The sequence below is a fragment of the Molossus molossus genome, unplaced genomic scaffold (genome assembly GCF_014108415.1).
Source record: "Molossus molossus isolate mMolMol1 unplaced genomic scaffold, mMolMol1.p scaffold_m16_p_8, whole genome shotgun sequence".
Lineage (NCBI taxonomy): Eukaryota > Metazoa > Chordata > Mammalia > Chiroptera > Molossidae > Molossus > Molossus molossus.
Window position 1 is genome coordinate 63,417,122 of NW_023425402.1, and position 23,340 is coordinate 63,440,461.

Genomic DNA, 23,340 nt, shown 5'->3' on the forward strand with positions numbered 1-23,340 from the left:
AATGGATATGAACTAGTTTGTCTTCTTAAGATATCAAAGTGTTGCTGTCTGTTTATGTTGGATTTATATCTTCATCCAATCATTGCCGACTTGAAGCCTTTCTTCATCCTCCTCTTTACTCACTGTGACCTGCTTTGTGCAGCTTCCTCCTCTGTGACAGTCTCGCCACTTCTCTCCTCCACTGTCTGAAATCCTTTGCCAGCTCAGTTCAGATTCTGTTAACTCTGTTAACACACACGTGCAAACACAGTCCTTTCTGTCATGAGAAAGGGAAAGTAAGGGCTGTAGTGAAGAGGAAATATCATTAGGTTTCACCTGGTAAATCCTGGATAAATATAGCTGCTATTATTATTACTACTATTATTATTAAACATCTGGTTTTTTTTTTATCCTCACCCAAGGACTTTTTATTTTTTTTGCATTTATCTTCAGATAGAGCAGGAGGGGGAGAGAGGGGAAGAGAGAGAGAGAAACATCGATGTGAGAGAGACACAACTGGTTGCCACCCACACGACCCCAACTGGAGCCGGGGACAAACTGCAACCGAGGTACATGGCCCTAGCAGGAACCGAACCCAGGACTCTGGTCCATAGGCTGACGTTCTAACCACTGAGCCAAACCAACCAGGGCACCATCTGGCTTTAGAAATATACCTTATTTCCTAAAGTGAGTGTGACCTACATTAATCTATGTTTTTAAACTTTAAGTGAATGACCTTGAAATAGCCAAGGAAGCTGAATGTCTCCTGATTACAGTCTAGATTGCTGTGGTAATCAAATACAATGAACAACACAATTAATCTGGCACATATTTAACGATATGCATAATCATTATTGTGCCATATAGTAATTAGATGTAAGTGGTAAGTTGTTTCTGTAAATTATGTTAATCAGACTTACTTTTACCCAGCTAAACAAACATGGGCGGGAGGGGCTGGGAGGAGGTAGCTGGGTCCTGCCAGCACATTGTGTTTCTGGGGTAGAGTGCCCTGTTCCTGGGAACCTACCAGGGTCAGTGAGAACCAGTCTAGGTCACAGATGGCCCTGGGGTTTTCCAGACTGTCTGCTGGCCCGGCAAGGAGCCAGCCCAGTGAACGGGGGGAGGGCTGGGATGTGTACTGCAGCCCAAGAAGCCGGCTGGCTGCCAGTTCCCAGCTGCTCCCTGGAGACCAGCAGGGTTTAGAAGCAGGTGACCTAGTGCCTCAGTCCATCTGCTCAGGAATCTCAGCTGAGCTTCTGCTAAGGCCTATCAGCTCAACACACACGTACACTTTAAAATACCTCCCATCCCCATGTGTTTTTATGGCTTTGTAGATGGAAATCTGAAGAAAATAGTGGTTGCAGTCATAAAACCTTACCAGTTTCTACTTGTAATTTTTTGGGTCTTCTTTTTGTTTTTCCATTTGTTTAATGTTTATTTTTTTTCGGATTATAAATGTAATCCATGCTCATGGCAAAAAATATGTAAAAGTATAAAGAGTAAAATTAAAATAGCCTATAATCTCATTGCCTAGAAATAATCACTAACATTTTTATATATTTTATTCATATTTCTGTGTAATTTTTAGGAAATGTGATCATTTTGTATATTTAATATTATATCCTGCTTTTTTCACTTAACATTATCACTTAAGAATTTTTCTCTGTAATAAAAACAATATTTAGTGTCTACATAGCATAGCATTATATTTACTTGGAAATTTTAAATGCAGTTTTCTTCATTGGTTACAATTTTTAAATGTTTCACTTTATTCTCAGAACATTACTTTATAAGCAAGAGAAATTTAGTCTAGGAAAACAGTATTTAAAAATAGTACAAAGTTAAGAATTTTGTTAAAACATCATTAACATCTGATATTTAACACTTCTTAAATTTTTTCTTTATTGTTCTCATAGGTTATAGTGAGTTGCATCATTTTATAAAAAACTAACTTTTAAAAAACTAACTCCACAACTTACTTTTAAGTAGCTATGTATGTGCCAGTTAAAATACTCTCAAACCTTCCCTGGCCTGTGTGGCTCAGTTGATTGAGCATCATGCCATGTACCAAGAGGTCACTGGTTTGATTCCCAATGAGGGCACATGCCCATGTTGCTGACTTTCAGGAGGCAGCCAATCAGTGGTTCTCTCTCATTGATGTTTCTCCCTCTCCCTTCCTCTCTCTTAAAAAAAAAAAAATCATTAAGTATATTTTTAAAAATACTCTCAAAACTAAAAACTTACATTTCCTTTTTTTAAATTTTTTTTATCCACACCCAAGGACATTTTTGCATTTATCTTCAGATAGAGCGGGAGGGAGAGATGGAGGAAGAGAGAGAGAGAAACATCGACATGAGAGACACATCGACTGGTTGCCACCCACACAATCTCAACTGGGGCCGGGGACAAACTGCAGCTGAGGACCGTGCCCTTAGCAGGAACCCAACCAGGGACTCTCCGGGTCCACAGGCCGACGCTCTAACCGCTGAGCCAAACCAGCCAGGGTCTACATTTCCTTTTAAGTACTCTATAATTCAGGTATTTTTATTTAATCTGGTTTGTCATCCCCCCCTCCCTGTGACATTTATGAGATTAAAAGCACTAACTCTAAAATTAGTCAGATGACTTTGAGGTCCTGGCTGTACCCCACCATCAGCTTTGACCAAGTTATCTTATTTTCCCCAACCTCAGTTCCTCAGTACCTACCTGAGAGAACTCTTGCACCACACAGTGTAATGCATGGTGAGAACTAAGAACGGTGTCATGGCAGAGTACATGTTCAGTCGGTGCTGGCTGTTACTGTGCACAGGTGACAAGGTTTAGCAGCAGCTGAATTATTATGCTGTATTAATAAGGCTTAGTTAGCACAATTCCAATTAAGTCAGGTTTCTGGTCAATTATTTATAAGCTTTGGAAGCAACATTAATCAGAAAATGTAAACACGGTTTCAAATAAGGGGAAGAGGTACAGGGAAGTGCTCCTTTGCCCATGAAGAAAGGATACGTAACTCTTTGATTACATCAGTGTTTCAGAGGGTCCAATTTCAATCATTAAGGCTAGGGGATTTAGAATTAGTCACCCCAAGCTATGCCCCTGTCGTATACAGATTTTTTTAATATATATATTTTTTATTGAAATTTTTAGAGAGGAAGGGAAAGGGAGAGAAAGAGAGAAACATCGATACACCGATGTGAGAGAGAAACCTCAGTCTGCTGCTTCCTGAACCACCCGATCAGGGGTGGAATCTGCAACCTGGATATGTGCCTTGACCAGGAATCCATGACCTTTCCTGGTTGTTTTTGAGCTAAAGGCAACGTTAGCCTCAGGCTCAAGAGAAACTTCTACCCCTCCCTTAACTACCTAGAAGAACTTGAATTAGGGACCTTGCATATAATAAAAGATTATCAATGCTAACCTTTCTACCCACCTATATGGCAAATAAAACTTAATTTTTTTTTATCCTCACCCGAGGACTTTTTTGTGTGTGCATTTATCTTCAGATAGAGCGGGAGGGGAGGAAGAGAGAGAGAAACATCGACTTAAGAGAGACACATCGTTGGCTGCCACCCACACGACCCCAACCAGGGCCAGGGCCAAACTGCAACTGAGGTACGTGCCCTTAGCGGGAACTGAATCCGGAACGCTGGTCCGCAGGCCAACGCTCCAACCGCTGAGCCAAACCGGCCAGGGCAAAAACTTTTATTTACTAAACATCTGTTCTTATCATCCTGCAATGACCCTTTGAAGCCCATAAGGTGTATTACCTCATCCCTAGCTCAGAATGTTCTATATACCTGGATCCCCCTTTCTGTCTCTGAACCTCTCCTGCATGTGGGGACTCTGACTCTCATGTATGCAAGGTTCCCATACTACATATGTATTACATTTGGTTATTTTCTCTTGCATATCTGTCTCATTTTTGTTTATTTTAAAATTTTTATTAGTTTTTTTATCCTCACCCGAGGACATTGTTGCATTTATCTTCAGATAGAGCAGGAGGGAGAGAGGGAGGAAGAGAGAGAGGAACAGCAATGTGAGAGACACATCGAGTGGTTACCACCCACACAACCCCAACTGGGGCTGAGGACAAACCGCAACCGAGGTACATGCCCTTAGTGGGAACCGAACCTGGGACTCTCTGTCTGTGGGCTGATGCTCTAACCGCTGAGCAAAATGGCCAGGGCTGTCTCATGTTTATTTATTAGACCAGTCAGGAGAACCTTGAGGGTAGAGGAAATTTTGTTTCTTCCACACAAGGTCATAATGATGATAATAGCAGTTAACATTCATTATGCGTTTTATTTTATTTTATTTTATTTTTTTTATTAATTAATTTTTGTTACAGATGTTTCTCCATCATTATGCATTTTACATCATCTCAGCATTATGCTCAGTGATATATATATATTATTCATTACATTAGGAAACTTTGAAATCATTATTGTTAGTATACAGATGAGAAAACTGAGGTTCAAAGAAGTTGCTAACTTGCCCAAGTTCACATAATAAGTAAGCTGGGATTCAAACCCAAGTCATCTGTGTCTGCAGCCAAGTGAAATAAGCCAGTCAGAGAAAGACAAGTACCATTTGATTTCACTCATATGTGGAGTCCAATGAACAAAATAAACAACAAAGTAGGAACAGACTCATAGGTAGAGAATAGACTGACAGCGTCAGAGTGAAGTGGAGTTGTGGGCTGAGTGTAAAGGTGTAAGGACTAAGAAAAACAAAAAAACAACAGTAAAAACCCCCAAAACCTCATAGACACAGATAACAGCATGGTGATTCCTGGAAGGGAAAGGGGATGGGAGGAGGTAGAAGGGCATAAGGGAGATAGATAAATGGTGAAGGAAGGAGACTTGACTTGAGGTGGTGAGCACACAGTATAATACACAGGTGATGTAAAATTATATACCTGAAATCTGTATAATTTTATTAACCAATGTCACTCCAGTAAATTCAATAAAAAAAATAAAAATAAAGCAAAAAATATAGACCAATCTATTTACCTTTTTATTTTAAAAGATTTTAAACCTACAGAAAATATGCAAGGATAGTACACTGAATTCCTATATATCCTTTACTGGGATTCACCAATTTTTATCATAATTCAGTATCACTCTCTTTCTATTCCATATTGTTTGTTTGTTCTGAACTACTTGGGAGTAAGTTGCAGATATCATGATTCTTTGATCCTAGTTACCTGAGCATCTCTCTCTTAGGAACAAGGACGTTCTTTTACAGGACCACACTTTAATTATCCAAGTAAGCATATTTAACATGGCTCCATCACTGGATTATCTAATATATAGTACATATTCAAATTTTACCAGTGGTCCCACTTCTACCTTTTATATCGCCGTCCCCCTCTCCCCCGCCCCAATCCAGCATCCAGTTCAGCATTTGGCTGCCATGTGTCTTTAGGCTTCTTTACTTTGGAGCAGTTCTTTAGTCCTTCTTGGTCTTCCATCAGACCATGCCTTTGACAGCCTGGTTATTCAACCATGAGCAAACGAGAAGCCCTTGCAGGCCGTGGAGGGGAGGGGAGCTAATCACCGACCCTCACCTGTGTTCCTCAGGTGCCTGGAGAGGTGCCCAGCTGCCGCAACAGCCACTCACTGTGTCAGTAGGAAAGTGAATGTCAGGCACTTTGTACATTCTTGTGATTGTGTGTTTCTGAGATCTTTAGCTGAAAGGCACTGTAAGCGTAAACTACTTGTCATTATCATTCTGTGTTAAAACTGGTCTTTGTTGCCAGGTTACAATTTGTAGTTCTTTCTCAATGGTCAAATGTGTTTTGGTTTCTGTCCCCATTTAGTCTCAAAGAAGATGGAGCAGGAACCCCCTATGACAAGGAATCAACAGCCATTATAAAGCTGAATAATACCACAGTTCTTTATTTAAAAGAGGTGACAAAGTTCCTGGCTCTTGTTTGCTTTGTCAGAGAGGAAAGCTTTGAGAGAAAAGGTAACTTTTTGCGTGTGATTTAAATGAAGCATTTCCATTCAGACTAATACTGCCTTGATGCCTGTCGGATGTGGGTGGGGGAGCCGCATGCCTCTTGAAGCTTGCAGACTGAGTCCTGGGCGCCTTGGCTCCTGGATCCGGGACCCAGCCTGCCCTCTGGTGGACGCTGCAGTGAGGTGCAAATGGAAGCAACCATCTTCCCAGGGGCCTTAGCTTTTCTGGGGGTGAAGCTAGCTGGGGTGTTGCCAAGCTGTAATGTTTCTCACTAAGGGGAGGGCCCCCCTCCCGGTCCACACCTCTAGAAGGCTTTAGGGGCATGTGACCACTTCTGCTCCCATGTAAAGGAGGGAACTCACACAACATTTACGCAGGACAGTGTTTAACTTCTGTTCTGCCTCTGTATATTCTTTAGTCCTCAAAACAGAGGGATGGCATCATGATTCCGAAAAGGGAAGACATAACTATACTTAATAACATCACCAAATATCTTTTTAGTGTTATTTCAAAACCAAAGCAGTTACCCTCATGAAGATACTCATTTCCCCCCTGCTGCCTAAACTGGGAAATGCCACCTTACTGCTGCACCTAGGGATTTTTGCTGTTACCTGGGGTATGAGTTACCCGTTTGTTGGGTAAAAAAAAATTCTCAACAAAGTGTCCATAGTAACATTTACTGAATTAGCCTTTTTCCCCTTATAAAGCAATACATGTTCATTATAAAATACTTTGAAAATTTAGAAAAGTATAAATAACAAAACGCTCAAGTTTATCATCTAGAGCTAAAACCCATGTTAAATTTCTGAAATTTGCTTTCTTTCTCTTCTCCTCTCCTCCCTCCCTTTCTCGTCTCATCTTCCCTTCCTCTCTTCCTTCATCTCTTCTTTCCTTCTTCCTTCCAACAAAAGTGGGGCCAGGTTGTCTATTTAGTTTTATATCCTGTTGTTTTCACTTATTTATATCATGACATATTTTTTAATTTATTGAGCATGAAAACATAATTTAGATTTTTATTTTTCATTACAAAAATAATAGATTCATTTAGAAAATTTAGAAATAACAAATAAGCAAAAAAGAAATAATTATTGATAAGCTTCTCACTCAGATACTATTAACATATTCTGTATAACTTTCCAGCCTTTTTCATATATAACTTATCTATATAAATGAGATTGTATGATCATAATACTTTATAACCGTCACTTAAATTATTACTGACATCTTTCTAGTTTACTAAATCTTTTTTACTACATCGTTTTAATGGTTGTATTAGTTTCTTCTATTGTTAGGAATTTATATTAGATTTTGATGTTATAAATAATCTATGATGCCCTTCTTTGCACTAAATATTTGTGTACATCTTTGGTTATTTTCCTCAGGAAAAACTTCCATTTGAAATTACTTAGATCAAAGGGTAGGCATGTTTTGGTGGCTTCTAATGCATTATTACCAAAGTGTCCTTTACAAAAACTTTGGGTTTATGCTACTGAGAGAATATGAGTGTGACAATTTTGCTGTATTTTCAATATTGGGTATTAGCATTAAAAATTAATCATTGAAAACTGGTAAGCCAGGCTGGAGTGGTTCAGTTGGTTGGGTATCGTCCTGTACACCGAAAGGTTACCCGTTCAATTCCAGGTCAGGGCACATATCTGGGTTGCTGGTTTGATTCCCAGTCAGAGCATGTATGGAAGGCAACTGATCAATGTTTCTCTCTGTCTCTCTAAGCCTGTTTGTATGTCTTACTGATGGTGACTCTGATGTTGATTTAGCTAAGGTAGGGTCTTCCAGTTTTAATGTCATAACTAATAAATGTAAATAAGCAGACTAGGTGTAAATCCATCATGTTAAAGTTGTGTACTTTTTAGAATGACAAACTATCTCCATTTGTCTGGGACAGAGGGGGTTCATGGTACAGTAGACTTCTAGTGCTGAAACTGGGTTAACTGGATGAGTTGGTTACCCTATTAGGTAAGTTGTCTTTTAAAAGAACTTATGTGCCTGACCAGTGTGGCTCAGTAGTTGAGTGTCGACCCATGCATCAAGAAGTCGCCGGTTTGATTCCTGGTCAGGGCAAATGCCCAAGTTGTGGGCCTGATCCCTAGTTGGGGGCATGCAGGAGGCAGCCAGTCGATGTTCTCTCTCATCGATGTTTTTATCTCTTTCCCTCTCCCTTCTCTCTCTAAAAATCAATAAAAAATATTTAGGGGGAAAAAAAAAAGAACCTATGTGCCCTGGCCAGTTTCACTTAGTGGTTAGAGCATCGGCCCATGGACCAATGAGTCACGAGTTCGAGTCCAGTCAAGGGCATGTACCTTGGTTGCAGTTTGTCCCTGGCTCTGGTCGGGGTCGTGCGGGAGGCAGCCAGTTGATGTGTCTCTCACATCGATGTTTCTCTCTCTCCCCCTTTCTCCCACTCTGTCTGAAGATACATGGAAAAATATCCTTGGGTGAGGATACAAAAATAATAAATAAAAAGAACCTATGCATGTAAATGCATGGAGTGGTTTGATTTGTTTTGTTGCTTGAATATCATATTGCTGAGTCCTATTGGTGCTGATAATCAACACTTGGTGATGAGCTTTTCTTCATGTTTGTCTTTTGAGGTTTCATTAATGATCTCTGTGATTACTTTGCAGAAGGGAGAGAACTGAAAGCAGATGCACGACTCTCAGCCTTAGCTGCACATTGTAGGCACCTTGGGATGGGAAGTGGTTAAAACATACGGACATCTGGGTCCTCCTCCATATAATTAGAATGGAATTCCTGGGAGGGGGGCCTGAGGTTTGTTCATTGTTTTGAACTTCCTTGGATGTTTTTAATGTGCAGCTAGGGTTGTTAACCACTGGACTAGAGAGGAATGTGGGACCGTCATAGCTGTTTTTGGTGGTGAAGCTAGTCTCTGTTCTGTTCATGTCTTGTATTTTCAACTGCCTTTAATAAAAGGGTTAAAATAAATAGCAGACTCTTTTTATGAATGTTTACTTCCTTTAAAAACCTCAGTTGTGAATTTTTACATTTTTACTTTTAAAACTTTAAGTGCAGCAAGATTACTGTTTTTTATTTTTTTCACATGTAAAAATGTGCGAAGATAAATAAGTTAAGATTTGTCAAAAACTATCAATAGAATGTCTGACATTTCCCAGGCTGAGTGTTTGATTCACTCTTCTCGTTGAACCGGTCAAGCTAAGCTTCCTTCGTAAAGCAGTTGTTTGCATGTATGATAGGCAGAGAATTGTAAGGTGGTTCTCACATCTCATTTCCAAATTCCCACTAAGTAAGATCACTCCTTTGCTCCTTGTTTCTTATTTATGCCTTATTGCCTCATTAGTCTTTTTCTTTCTGCACGTGTGGTCACCATCCACTGCAGACGCAGCAGAGGTCAGTCAGGGTTTCCTGCTCCGGAAGCTGAGGCGGCCTCTGGCTCACTTGCAGTTAGTTGTATGACTAGTTTGAAGAATTTCACTCCTTGGCTGGAATCTCAGTTCTTTCTTTGGGTTTCTGGAAACATCACCCGAGTGGATGGAAATAATGGTTGGGCTAGTTGTTTTAATACGTTTAAAGACAGTTGCCTGGCTGGTGTGGCTCAGTAGTTGAGCGTCGACCCATGCACCAAGAGGTCACCGGTTCGGTTCCCAGTCAGGGCACAAGCCCAGGTTGTAGGCCAGATCCTCAGTGGGGGGCATACAGGAGGAGGCCAATCAATGTTCTCTCTCATCAATGTGTCCATCTCTCTCTCTCCCTCTCCCTCTCTAAACGCAATAAAGAAGAAAAAAAAAGTGCAAAGATAGTAAATAGAACCAACTGCTTATCTTAATTGGTATAAATATAAGGTTGGGCTCAATACTAACAAACTAATGATGATGAAAAATACACTCAAGACTTTGGATTATCTTTTATTATTGTACTATGAATTAATTTCTGAAAATACAAGAAGATTCTCCCCTACTATTTCTCCATTTAAAGTTTACATGATATTGAAGAACTGAGTGTCGCCCTAGGCAGTTTGGCTCAGCAGTTAGAGCGTTGGCCCATGGACCAGAGAGTCCCGGGTTCGGTTCCCGCTAAGGGCGCGTATCTTGGTTGCAGTTTGTCCCCGGCCCCTGTTGGGGTCATGCGGGTGGCAACCACTCAGTGTGTCTCTCACATTGATGTTTCTCTCTCCCTCTTCCTCCCTCTTTCCCTCCCGCTCTATCTGAAGATAAACAAACAAACAATGTCCTCGGGTGAGGATTAAAAAAAGAACTGAGTGTCATTGAATTCCTGAGCTTGAGTTGACCTGAGGTGACTGCTACTATTCTAAAATCAGGGACTTGGCTTTCCCCAGGGCTTATGACAATGGTTTAAATATAATATATATCCAGTAAATATTGATTGATACTGTGGCTTTGATACCTCAGCCACACTCCAAGTCAGGGTCTACCTCCACAAAGAGTCAATTTAATAATGCCTTTTGGAGAAAAGTAATTAATAAATATTTCATTGAAGCCCTGGCTGGTTTGGCTCAGCGGTAGAGCGTCGGCCTGCGGTCCTGAGAGACCCGGGTTCGGTTCCCACTAAGGGCACGTACCTCGGTTGCAGTTTGTCCCCGGCCCTGGTTGGTCGTGCAGGTGGCAGCCACTCGATGTGTTCCTTTCACATCGATGTTTCTCTCTCTCTCTCTGTTCCTCTCTCTCCCTCCCACTCTACCTGAACAAAAAATGAAAAAATGTCCTCGGGTGAGGATTAAAAAACAAAACAAAACAAATATTTCATTGAAGATATATATATATCTTTATTGTAAAAAATCTTTAATTCTGAAAAGTCAGAAGTTTTGCTCACTTGGTTCTTCAAATGTTTTGGGTTATAGATACCTTTGAAAATGTAGTATATACTCTGGAAACTTTTCCTAGGGAAAAATATACATTCACAAAACTTTGCATGTAATTCCTGATAACCAGCTGCAGACCTCCTAGGGCAGTCTGTGGCCCTTATGTTAAGGCCGCTCCTCTGCTGCCCCCTGCTGGTTAATCCTTGCCATGGCCAACATGAAAAGATGGAGATTATTTCTGTGACATTTCTAAATATTTTTGTTTTCATCTCCAGGGCTTATTGACTATAATTTTCATTGCTTCCGGAAGGCCATCCATGAAGTTTTTGAGGTAAGAATGAAAGTGGTGAAATCACGAAAGGTTCAAAATCGGCTGCAGAAGAAAAAAGGAGCCACCCCCAATGGAAACCCGAGAGTGCTGCTGTAGGGGAGGTTTCAGGAACAGCTTTTGAAATCAGACCTTTCAGTCTGGCTGCTGCACTGTGTTGCACTAAAGGAAGAAGAAGGAAACTGGGACACATAACATAAATTTGTTGTAAAAACATAATTCCTGCAACCCTCTTGATGTTTTCTTTTTTTAAATAAAGCAAGCACTTTGAAGCAAAAACTTGTATATTAACAATGAAGTTAAATCCACTGTAATTTTATGACACAAATGTAAACTTTTATGGTCTGTAGTCAGAAAAATCCTGTGTGAGAACTGCCAGGAACTGTATATATTTTGCACTTTTTCATTGAACTAAACTTTGATAAAATAACTTTTCTAAGCCTTTTCTGTACTTGGTGTGAAGGACATGCATATGGTAGTTCTTAGCTATATGGCAATCAGAAATTAATCAAAATGTAATGCATCAGCAATGAATTTTTATACATTTGGGAATCTTTGCTACCAATTGTTGAGAAAAAAGTCATTTTTTAGTGGCAATGGAACAGATTGGGGCAGCAAGCTGCAGGAGCAAGAAGCACTGTCCCTTGTTTATAACTAATACAAACAGGAGTTTTGATGAATAATATTAGCACCGAACTTATCTAAACATTTCTATGGCTATGGCAGTGCTTCCCTATTCCACAGTTTCTACGAAGTTCTTTACCTCAGCACACTTCTCTATCTGCGTTTTATACAGACAGGTGGTTTCTTTTTGCTGTGTTACTGTGCTTTAGAACCTTTGGGACCAGACTTCCAAAACGATGCCGATCACTGGAGACAAATAAAGAATGTCATTGAAGTGCAGGGATTCTGGAGGTTTTTTTGTACCTGCCACCCAGGCTAAAGTAACATCAGAGGACACGTGATTTCCCAAATGTAGGTGATTGGCAACTGCAGATATGAAAATATATACACAAGTCTGTATGTTTGGTCCCTGTGAAATGGACCTGTTATTGTGCAACATTGGAAATGTTTATTTAGGACCAGCTGTTATTACTGCTCCATGATCACAGAGAATGTCTCAGATCTCTGCCATAGAGCGGAATCCTGTTGGGCACATTTGTCACCTCTGAGTGTCTTTCTCATCTGTGACGGCGTACCTTGTAGACTCTGCCTATTCCCACCTTATGATTGAACTAGAGCTCAGCTTGCCAGCAGAGCGCTGCACAGCTGAAAAGTTATCCTGAAAACCCCTCAAGGTCAATGGCAAGAGAATGGCCAGAGGAGGCATTACAGTTAGCTATATATTTGTTTCCATGAAATTCTTTCTCTTATGTTTACTTTAGTAGCAAGTTAGGAGACTCCTAAATCTATCCCCATCCCAAACCATTCCAAGTAGATCATTCTAGATCCATCCCAAGGGTCAGTGCCTAAGGCATGCTTGTGGGTATTAGAAAATATATATATATTTTTTTCTTTTAGCAGAGGCTCATAGGGATATCAAAGCTGCTCCTAGCAAAATGTATCAAGTTCCTAAAGCAACTTGTCCTTGAAATAATCCCACTTCTATTTGAGACTTTTTTCTGTCCTCTCTCCTTCCTCTCTCCAAGTCCCATTCCTTTGAGTCTAGTAACTGCAGTTTAAAATGGTAGCTGATTGGGGTTTAAGGTTTCAGCTCTCCCAAGAGGCTGTGCATTTTGGAAGAAAATTTCTAAAAAGCATGAAGGACCCCCAACCCCCCTCATAATTTTTGCTCAGAAACCTGGGTGAGCAGGAACGCAGGGTTCCAGAGAAGTCTTCTCTAATGTTCAGACCTATACTCTGTTGGACCTTTGCCAACAGGTCTGGTATGGGTGGGCTATTCTTATAGATCTAATTCTTTAATAATTTTTACATAATGCTTTTTTGAGCAAACACAAAAATAATTGCTTTTCTAATGTGACTTTATCCTCAAGATAGAGACATTTGCCTATCTGATAAATCACACATTACTTATATATATATAAACGTATGTTATTGTAACCAGAAGGAGCTTCCATTTTTGAGCTGAGTATGATGGGTTTTTTGTTAAAATGTGCCTTAAGAGCCTATTTACTTCATAAGCAAAGGATTCTTTGGGGGAACAGCAAAATTAATACTGCAGCATAAGGACCCAAGTTCATGGTACTCAGTACACTCTTTGAATAATCACACACTAATATATAGATTACTGCCTCAGACCTGTAAGCATGGCAACAAATTCTTACATAAAGAGATGTAGGAGTTATGTCTAAGCGTTCAGTTTTCGAAGTTTGTGCCATTGAAATCACAACCTCTCAATTCCTTTTGCATTTTATTTTTGATATGGGACTTAGCTTACTGTGACGTCTATGGCCACATTTAGGTCTCAAATCCAATGCTATTAATACAAAGCCCAAATATCTGGCTACAGCTCTAGAACATGTTTGCTCATTTTCAGAGGTTGAGAACTTGAGCTACAGGTTTCTAGGGCAATTAGAACTTCTGTGTGGAGGTGAGACTCTGAATTACTTATCATCTTCGGTTATTTTCAGTTATGTAGTTTGTGTGTACGACCAGGGTAGAGTGTTTTTGAAGGAATATAAATAAAAACTGTTGACATTCACTGACAGTGTTATTTTGTGAACATAATATATTTTGAACCCTTAAATATAAAATGACTAAAAACAGCAATATTGTTATATACGGGTTATATGCTAACTGTTTGAAATATACTCCAGAAAAACAGTCAACTGTCTTGATTATTAAAGTATGGTATGCATTCAACTTATATGGACTGGGTGTAATTTATAATTGAGTATAGTATTAAGTTTTACTTTAAGCGGTTCGTCATTTATAACCATTGTTAAACTATTGCTTTCACAAATGTTAACTGCCAATTGAAAAGCTTGTGTCATACACTCATGATATGGTAAGCATACTCATAATTAATCTTTCAGGAAGCAGACTGGTCACTTTGGTGAAAAGGAAGTATGGTCTTTCATATTTGTGAGATTGTTTACCATACACGCATATTACTGCTTTATTGGCTCTGTTTGGTCCCTTTAGTAAAATACGTATTCATCCTGATTAACCAGCTTTCATTTTGTGGAAATGAGGATAAATCACTTATTTATTTATGGATTTGTACTTTTACTTTTTATTATTTTAAATCCTCTTCTCTATTGTTGATGGTGACATACCTGTTTGGACTATAGAACTGTTATTTCAGTAAACTTCAGATATTAATCCTGCTGCTCTGGCCCTCATCCCTAGACATCTGGAAATGCGCTAACAGTCCATCTTAGCGCTCCTTACTTGCTTAGGAAGATTCCACTCTGTAATGCCTTTTACAGAGTTCTCAGAGAGGGCTCGCATTAGATGTTATATCTTATATATGAAATCCTGTTTCTGATGGAAAACCTGATCTGAAATAATTCCAGGATATTTAATCAGTGATGATGTTGCATTTAGGAGAAAGAAAACATTCTCTTTAACAATTATTTAATAATAATAGATATTGAGTACACATCGTGTGCCACATACTGCTCTTATGTGTGTTTACATAACTTATTCTCATAGATCCAAGGGTAGGTACTCTTATCACTCCTATTTTACAGATGAGGTAACTGAGTCCAAAGAGATTAAATAATTTGGTCAAGATCATATTACTAGTAAGACACAAGGTCCGGAGTCTGACTTAAGAGTCCGCTCTTGGCTACTACTCTAAGCAGCCTCATCAATTGTCCCCTTAAATGCTTCCTTTCACAAATATGAGAAGGGTGACTTAAAGTTTAGGATTTACTGTTGCATAGGTTTATGAAGGCTGAGATATTTAAAATACCTTTTCTTACATGAGAATCAGTAGGAGCAGTCTTCTAAATTTGCTTCACTCAGATGAAAATCAACAAATATTACGTTTTTCTCCCTGATCCAGTCAAGAACTCTATTGCCAAAAATAACATTAACAGAGTGTTTACATATCAGAAGAAAAATGAAATACATTTCATAGCCATTCGGTTTTCTAAGAAAATCAAGAGAGAATAAACTGTTGATCTAGGCTGTATTCAACCCTTGTCTATTTAATATATATGTAACTATAATTTATAGAACATAAAATACTGGTCTGGATTAAAGTTCAAAAAGATAACATTTCACTCCTAATCCTTCAGACCTGTATTTCAAAACTGCCCCTAGCATACCTCTGTTGGACTCTTCTGGAAGAGAAGCCTCAAATCCAACATGTCCAAAATCAAACTGGCCTCTTTCTCGCTAAATCTCCTGTGATGGCATAACTATCCTCCCTGCGTCCCTGCTAGAAACTGGGTCCTCATTCTTGACTCCTGCTTCCTGCTCACCTCTTCCAATCAATCACCTCTCCTTTCAGCTCAGCCTTACAAACCTCCATTGAATCTCCTCTCCATCTCTTCTGCCGCTATCCTGGTTTAGACCTCCATCTCCTCTTATTTGGATCTCAATAGACTCTTAACTGTCTCTGCCTCATCCACCCATCCATACATTCTCTACACAAGATGCAGAATGATCTTTCTACACCTCCGCAATTCTGACCATTTCACTTGCTTAACACCCTTCCTATCTCTTCATTATAGATATCAGTCACAGTCCTTAAAAGAATTTGCAAGATGCTGTCTGCCCGGTCCATTTCTCCCTCTCCGGCCGTGGTTCATCTTCCCTTAACAGAGTTGGACCCGCATGCCCACATGGTGAGGTAAATAAGAAGAACCATGAATTTGGGTTCCTTTGTCAGTCATTTTCTGAGAGAAATTATAATTTCCTTTCATTCAACAGTTATTGAGAGGAATGCTATTATATACCAGACATTGATTGTGTTTAGTAAAATAGCTAAAAGGCAGATACTGGAGATGGAAGGATTTTAATATCTAAAAATAACAAACTACTCTAACTTTAGATAGGCCCTTATAGGTGTCAATTTTCACAATGGTTCTATAGGACTTGACCGCTCTCCATCAGAGACCATGGATAGCCATAACCAGCATCTGAGAGGATGAGTTGTTCAACCAGTAGCAGATCAATACCTATATTTAATATCAATTTACAGTAAGACTAAATATATCATAAGAAGTAGGCTGAGAAAGTAGAAATGTTTATTGCAATGCCTTCCCTTATGATTAAGAGGTAAATTATGTTAAAAGTGTGAGTTTTTAAAAAAATGTATACAGATGGCACCTGGTGCCAATTGTATTTGCATATATTACAGTACCAACTCAAGTTCACAACTTAACCTTTGCCACAGCCTTGGCTAGAAAGTGTGTTTCAAATGTCAGTTATTTAAATGTTCATACTTTGTTAACTTATGCATATCATTTCCAGAATTGGATTTAATAAAAGTTTATTTTACTGTTACTCCTCTTTTCAGTCTGTTTGCCCCCGGGAACTAGAGAGCTGCCGAAGGTAGATGTTTGTGTTCTCCTGTGTTGACACGAGCAGCAGCAGCAGACGTGAGAGGAATCCCTGTTTAACTACCTTTTATAGCCATTTGACTTTCTAAGACTATGGAATACAAGACTGATGCAGAGCTTCTTTTAGGCCACTTAGAACTTTGAAAGGTTGAATGATACTTTAAAATGTGCCAAACTTGGCCTCGCAGGTCCTCAGGAATAGCTGTTTTCTCACGAATTCATGTAAAGTTCAGGCAGTAATCTTATTTCAGTTGTACCACCAGCATCTGCAGGATTTTTTTAAATACTAGTCATGATAAAGTGAAAACATAGGCTTTAATGGTCCCTATCATAATTTTAAAGATACTTTAAATTGTGTCATGTTATTCCAAGGAACAATTCAATTCTATAAAAACAAGCAAATTTAAATCACATATAAAATTATTAGAAATAAATAAATAAATAATCCATAATAAGACCCTTTAATACTGGCCCAGTAAATCAGTGGTCTTTCTTTGTAGAATATTATGTTTTTTATTTCAATAAGTGATTTCTCAGTTAAAGCTGAGATGGAGTCTGGTCCTCAGTATTTGATCTTGAAAAAATAAATTATTAAAAAGAAACCAACAGAATGACCATGTGAACTTAAGCAATGTCTGAATGATATGATTAAAACTGCCCTGGGACTGAACTGTCAGAGTTAACCCTTTATGAAGTGTATTTGAAACTTTTTGTTGTGAGCCACAATAACCACAATTCACATTGCAAACGATCACACACTCATATTTATAAATACTACTTTTTTTTTTTATCCTTACCCAAGGACATTTTTGCATTTATCTTCAGATAGAGCGAGAAGGAGAGAAGGGGGAAGAGAGTGAGAAACATCGATGTGAGAGAGACACATCGACTGGTTGCCACCTTCACAACCCCAATAGGGGCGGGGACAAACTGCAACCAAGGTACGTGCCCTTAGCGGGAACCAAACCCGGGTCTCTCTGGTCCTTGGGCCTAAGCTCTAACCGCTGAGCCAAACCAGCCAGGGCTGTAAATACTACTTTTTAAAAACTTCATGAAGTACTATCCTTTCTGCACACAATGCATTCTAGTATTTCTCTCATGTTTTTTTTATTTTTATTTTTTGGGTGTGTTTTTATTGATTTTTTAGCGAAAGGAAGGGAGAGAGAGAGAGAGAGAGAAACATCAATGTGAGAGAGGAACATCAACAGGCTGCCTCCTGCACATCCCCTACTGGGGATCAAGCCTGCAACCCAGGCATGTGCCCTGACAGGAAATCACACCTGGACCTCTCAATCCATAGGACAATGCTCAATCCACTGAGCCACACCACTGGGTTCTTTTATATCTTTTTAAAAAAAAGATCTCACAATTCTCTAATGGGTCATGCCCTGCAATTTGTAAAGCACTGCTAGAGTGAGCCCATGGGCCAGATCAGAGATCCTGAGGATTTTCTCTCTAGCCTAAAGTATTTTCCTTCTCTCTCTTGATTTTAAGATCTTAAGAAACACGTGGTAAATTCTGATCAAGTTATTGAATTTTTCTTTCATTTGGTTGGGCTTTCTATTGCGTTTACCAGAGCAGTTTTACTTTTCACTGCCATCCCTTGGATGTTTTTGTATGCTGGGTTGTATTTAAAAGTGGGGTTCTCAAGGGGCTGCAGTCCTGATAGGATCGTCTATTATTATAGCTTCTACCTTTAACTATAATACGTAATTAACTCTACTTGGAATTTAGTAATTCATGAGTCCATATCTAACTTCAATGGGGTCCTTTGTTAATTCAGATGATATCAGTCTTATTCAATATCAAGAATCCACAAGTTTGCGCTTGTGTGCTATTCTGATGCTCCCGAGAACCAGCTGGACAAGCCCCTTCCCCTTGAACGGGAGCTGATGATCTAGCCTCTAAACTCAGGGTGGAGGAGTGAGGTGGATGTGGCATTAACCGTGCTTCCTCAATCTGTACTAATAAGCTGCTGAGGCAAGGGGATTTTTCTCATCCCCCAAAACAACGTAAAAAACTAAGGCCCACCTGGCTGGTGTGGCTCAGTGGTTGAGCATTGACGGATGCACTAAGAGGTTGCTGGTTTGATTCCCAGTCAAGGCACATGCCCAAGTTGTGGGTCAAATCCCCAGAGTGGGGCATGCAGGAGGTGGCCAATCGATGTTTCTCTCTCTCCCGTCGATGTTTCTCTCTCTCCCTCCCGCTCTATCTGAAGATAAATGCAAAAATGTCCTCGGGTAAGGATTAAAAAATAAAATAAAATAATGAGCAAGAAATGGTACCTCAAACTCATGTCAAAATGTTTCATTTAATGCCCTAAGCCAGTCTTTCACAAAGTTACCTGATCTTAAGGATCATCTAGGGTGCCTAAAAATACAAATTTCTATCTCTACCCCAGTCTTCTTGAAGAATCAATCTCTGGGCAGAGGTCAGGGAATCTGTATTTAAACAAGCACCCTAGGCAATTCTTATAATTTGGGAGACAATGTTTGGCCTGCAGTTGTTAAAGGGGATGATGAGGGCAGATGGTGGAGGACTAGGCTTGTCACCTGGGAGAGCTTTCCTCCTTCCTCCACTCCTCCAAACACACACACACACACACACACACACACACACACACACACCCTTGAATATTAGGGTCACTTTTCAACTTGATTATATAGCTTTTCAAATATACATTATTTAATTTATAATTTTATGGATATAAATTAAATAATTAAAAAGTCTATTTAAACCATTTATTAATTTAGACATTTAAATACTTATTCACATTTACTGCTACAAACTATACAAAATGGTATTAATTTAGCCCAGCCGGTGTGGCTCAGTGCATTGAGTATTGTCCCATGCACCAAGAGGTCACTGGTTCAATTCCTGGTTGGGGTACATGCCTCTGGTGCAGGCTTAATCCTCAGGAGGGGGCATGCAGAAGGTAGCCAATGGATATTTTTATCTCTCTCTCCCTTTCCTTTCCTCTCTCTCTAAAAATCAATTAAAATATATTTTAAAAAACAACAACCAAAAACCCCAAAACAGTACTAATTTAGAAAAATTGCTTTTTCCTCACTGAAATAATTTAAATTCTTCTCAGGTGTCTTCTAAGCAGGGTCTTTATCATTGGAACAACACTGTGAGTCACCTAAGTTCCCATCTAGTTATTTAAGATAGAACATGTTTTAAATTGAGTAGGATGCTCTCAGTGGAGATTTTACTGAGTTTCAAGAACCATTTGTTAAACATTAGGACAGGTTTTTCTTCCCTCCTGCATGTTCATAATCTCCACAAATAAGTATTTCTGTATTCCTCTTTTCAGTTACTTTTTAAAAAGCCAACTAATAATAATCTCCAATGCTTGTTCTCTATTCCTATTCTGGCATATAAGGTATATATTTCCATTTACGAACATCTGCACCCAAAACCAACTTCAACTTCCGGGAAGTCAGACACCTCAGCTATTTTCTCACAAGACGCTAGAAGGCAGATGGAGTGTGGCATACCTCCACCTTTTGGGGTGTGTGTGTGTGTGTGTGTGTGTGTGTGTGTGTGTGTGTGTGTATGCGTGCGCTTAAAGAATACACCGTAGGGAAGTCCAGGGCTGCTTTTTAGAAGTTGATGAGTTGGTTATTATTCAGTTTGCCTGTACTTGTAAAGTGTATTTTAAGGGGAAGCAGCAGTACGGATGTTGGTTCTACAGACGTTAATATAGCCGAAATATCCTGTGGCTGCAGAATTTCCACAGTTTAGTAAGCTCCACAGTTTATGTGTGCACTGAGCATTCTCTGTACACTGAAGAATGTTTCACATATCTATGAACTATTTTTTGGGGGGGGGAAGTTTGTGGATGCTTAGTAGTAAATAAAATACAAATTTGTTTCAAAGTATTGAACTCAGTAGTTTTTGTCATTTTGCATTTTCCTTTCCAGTGAATAGAAACTGAAACTACTTTTAAGGTAAGGAACAGTTCTAAGCTATTCAGACTAGTTTTTAGGTGACAAAGTTTCATCAGTTAGCAAGTGGACAAAAAGGGTCCAGAGAATGACAAATTGGGGTGACAGGATATGGAGACACACAAAAGGCATAAAGAGAGTGGCAGATGGCCAGTGTGGCTCAGTGGTTGAGCGTAGACCCATGGACCAAGAGGTCGCTGGTTTGATTCCCAGTCAGGGCACATGCCCAGGTTGTGACTCAGATCCCCAGTGGGAGGCATGCAGGAGGCAGCCAATCGATGTTCTCTCTCATCAATGTTTCTTTCTCTCTCTCTCCCTCTCTCTTCCTCTCTCTCTAAAATCAATAAAGAAAAAAGAATTAAGAAAAAAAAAAAAAGAGTGGCCCAGGCACAGTGCCCAGGAGAGCCCTTGGGAGAGGACTCGGAAGGAGACTAGCTGTGCCTGAGCTATCTCAGGAAGGGCTGTTCTTTCACTGATGGGCAACCCAGTTTCATCTTAGTTGCAGGTGTTTCCTTTAGGGCTAAATTTAGAAACTGAAATATCTCTTGTCAAACTCATCAGTTCTAGAACCAAGGAGTAAGAAACATGAGTTGTAAATTTTGTTGCTAATTTTAAAACACCTGTAATATGAAAAAAAGAAGAAAACACCCCACTAAGAAATGTAATCCATGCAAATAAAGCAAAAGCATAATACAAAGTAGCTTTCTTGTTCCTCACCCCTAATACCAAGAACTTTAATTTAGGGAGAAATGTCAGATAATTCAAAGCTAGGTAGCAAGTTGGGTCTCCAAGAAAAGACATAAATTTAAAGAAAACCACAGTAAACATGAGTTTAATATTGTTGCAAACAACTATTTATGACTGCATTTAGAAAATACTTCTTTTGCTTATTATGGGATAAACCTTTTCTTTCAATCCTCACCCAAGGACATTTTTTTTCTTCTATTTATCTTCAGATAGAATGGGAGAGATGGAGAGAGAGAGAGAGAGAGAGAGAGATGTGAGAGGGACACATTGACTGGCTGCCTCCTGCAAGACCCTGACCAGGGCAGAGGACGAACCGTAACCAAGGTACGTGCCCTTGATCAGAATTGAACCCACGACTCATTGGTCCACAGGCCGACACTCTAACCACTGAGCCAAGTTAGGGGGTGGGAGTGGGGAGGAGGGGGTCAACAGGGGAAAAAAGAAGGGATATCTGTAATACTTTCAACAATAAAGAAATCAAATGAGGTATAAGTCTTCTGGTGGAAGACACCTACTAAACTAGTATTGTTAACACGCCACTGGTTTTCAAATATACTCACTTGATATCTCAATAATATTTTCTTCTGGAATACAGTTTAGAACAGTGTTAAAATAGAATGAGCAGATAAGACATACCTTGAACATCAAAACTGAGAAGGGAAAAATGAAGAGTCATTCTCTCTCCTGGCTCCCTCTGCCAGGCACCGCACGGTAAGCAAATGCACAGCTGTCAGACTTGCAACGCTGCAGGGTGGGGCGCACCAAAGAACTCCTTCCTGACATTTTTGTTAAGGTAACCAAAGTTAAAACTTGTGTCGCTGACAATATCTCCTAACATTACTACCAGCTACATCCCCATGGGAAAATTAGTCCTCTTTTTAGTAACCCACCAAAGGGAAAATCCTGTGAGGAAAAACTAGAATAAAACTATAGCAGGTGCTGTTTGTTTTTTTTATGAAAAATAAAAATACTCTTATTATAAATATTCAAAGGAATTCATACAGTGTTTACAGTAAAGTCCACCTATGGCTTTCCAAGCTATTTTTCATTTTTAATTATACAGTAGGAAGACACTGGTGTAAAATTAGTCAATTCATGCTGTCGGTCTAAGTATCAGTGATAATAGCCCTGATAATGCAGAACAAGTGATCCAGTGTGAACAGTTTGCCAAAGTGGAGCCACTTAAGCCAGGGGAAATAAATGGAGCCAGGGCCTTGAAGAAGTTTGTCTTGCCTGGCCAGTGAGGCTCAGTGGTTGGGTATCGACCCATGCACCAAGAGGTCACTGGTTCCATTCCCCATCAGGGCACATGCCCAGGTTGTGAGCCAAATCCCCCGTGGGGGGCATGCAGGAGGTGGTCAATTGATGTTCTTTCTCATCGATGTTTCTCTCTCTCTCTCCCTCTCCTTTTTTCTCTCTCTAAAATCAATAAAGAAAAAATAAATTTTTTTAAAACTTTGTCTTACTTTCCACCCAGCATGTTCACCATAAACTTGTTTTTCTCCACTTTTATTTACTTTTCAGTAAGTTTAAATCCTCATAACATGGATATAGCATTACACAGATTCTGTGTCCAATGGCCTTAGCAGCAAAGTTGCTTCAGAATTTAGAACAAACCATGCTACTGTTTCCATAAGCATGAGTTACCTTTCCCCAGATTACTCTGGTTTTGTTTGCTTTGCCAGGAGGAGTCACTGTGTTGTTCTTTGCTTTGCACACATAAGCACCTCTTGCCTAGATAGAACTGAGTTTCATCTCAAGCATAAACACCTTCAATTTTAAGAAGGGCTGTGTGCTCCCTCTGGTTCCGGAGACCCTGTTTATAGCCAGCAAAAAAGGCCTTGGACCACAGCCTTCCTCACATATTTGTCATTATACAAGTCTTGTTCCCAGCAGGCCCCCATAGGCTCCAGGATGGCAGAAAGAGCTCTCCTTAAAGTTTTAAACCCAGCCATGCCTGGACTTTATCTCTTCCTCACCATCACAAACATATCATCTACATTCTTTCTTTTTTGTTATTGTTGTTAATCATCACTTGAGGATACTTTTTCATTGATTTTTAGATAGAGTGGAAGGGAGGGAGGA

The 23,340-nt window shown here is 39.6% G+C and overlaps 1 protein-coding gene and 1 pseudogene across 2 annotated transcripts in view; one reads left to right on the forward strand and one right to left on the reverse strand.

The window, feature by feature from the left end:
• RRAGD (Ras related GTP binding D) overlaps positions 1 to 14,287 on the forward strand; it is a 42,000-nt gene extending 27,713 nt beyond the window's left edge. Inside the window, exons 6-7 of one of the 2 annotated variants that reach the window (XM_036248822.1) lie at positions 5,798 to 5,946; positions 11,029 to 11,372. In XM_036248822.1, coding sequence (XP_036104715.1) covers positions 5,798 to 5,946; positions 11,029 to 11,180 — 301 coding nt within the window. In that variant the 3' untranslated portion in view covers positions 11,181 to 11,372. Of the gene's footprint in view, positions 1 to 5,797; positions 5,947 to 11,028 lie in introns of both variants that reach the window. The other variant, XM_036248823.1, reaches the window with a different exon arrangement.
• Positions 14,288 to 22,764: 8,477 nt separating this feature from the next.
• Positions 22,765 to 23,119, reverse strand: LOC118620734 (annotated as a pseudogene).
• Between the last annotated feature and the right edge of the window lie 221 nt (positions 23,120 to 23,340).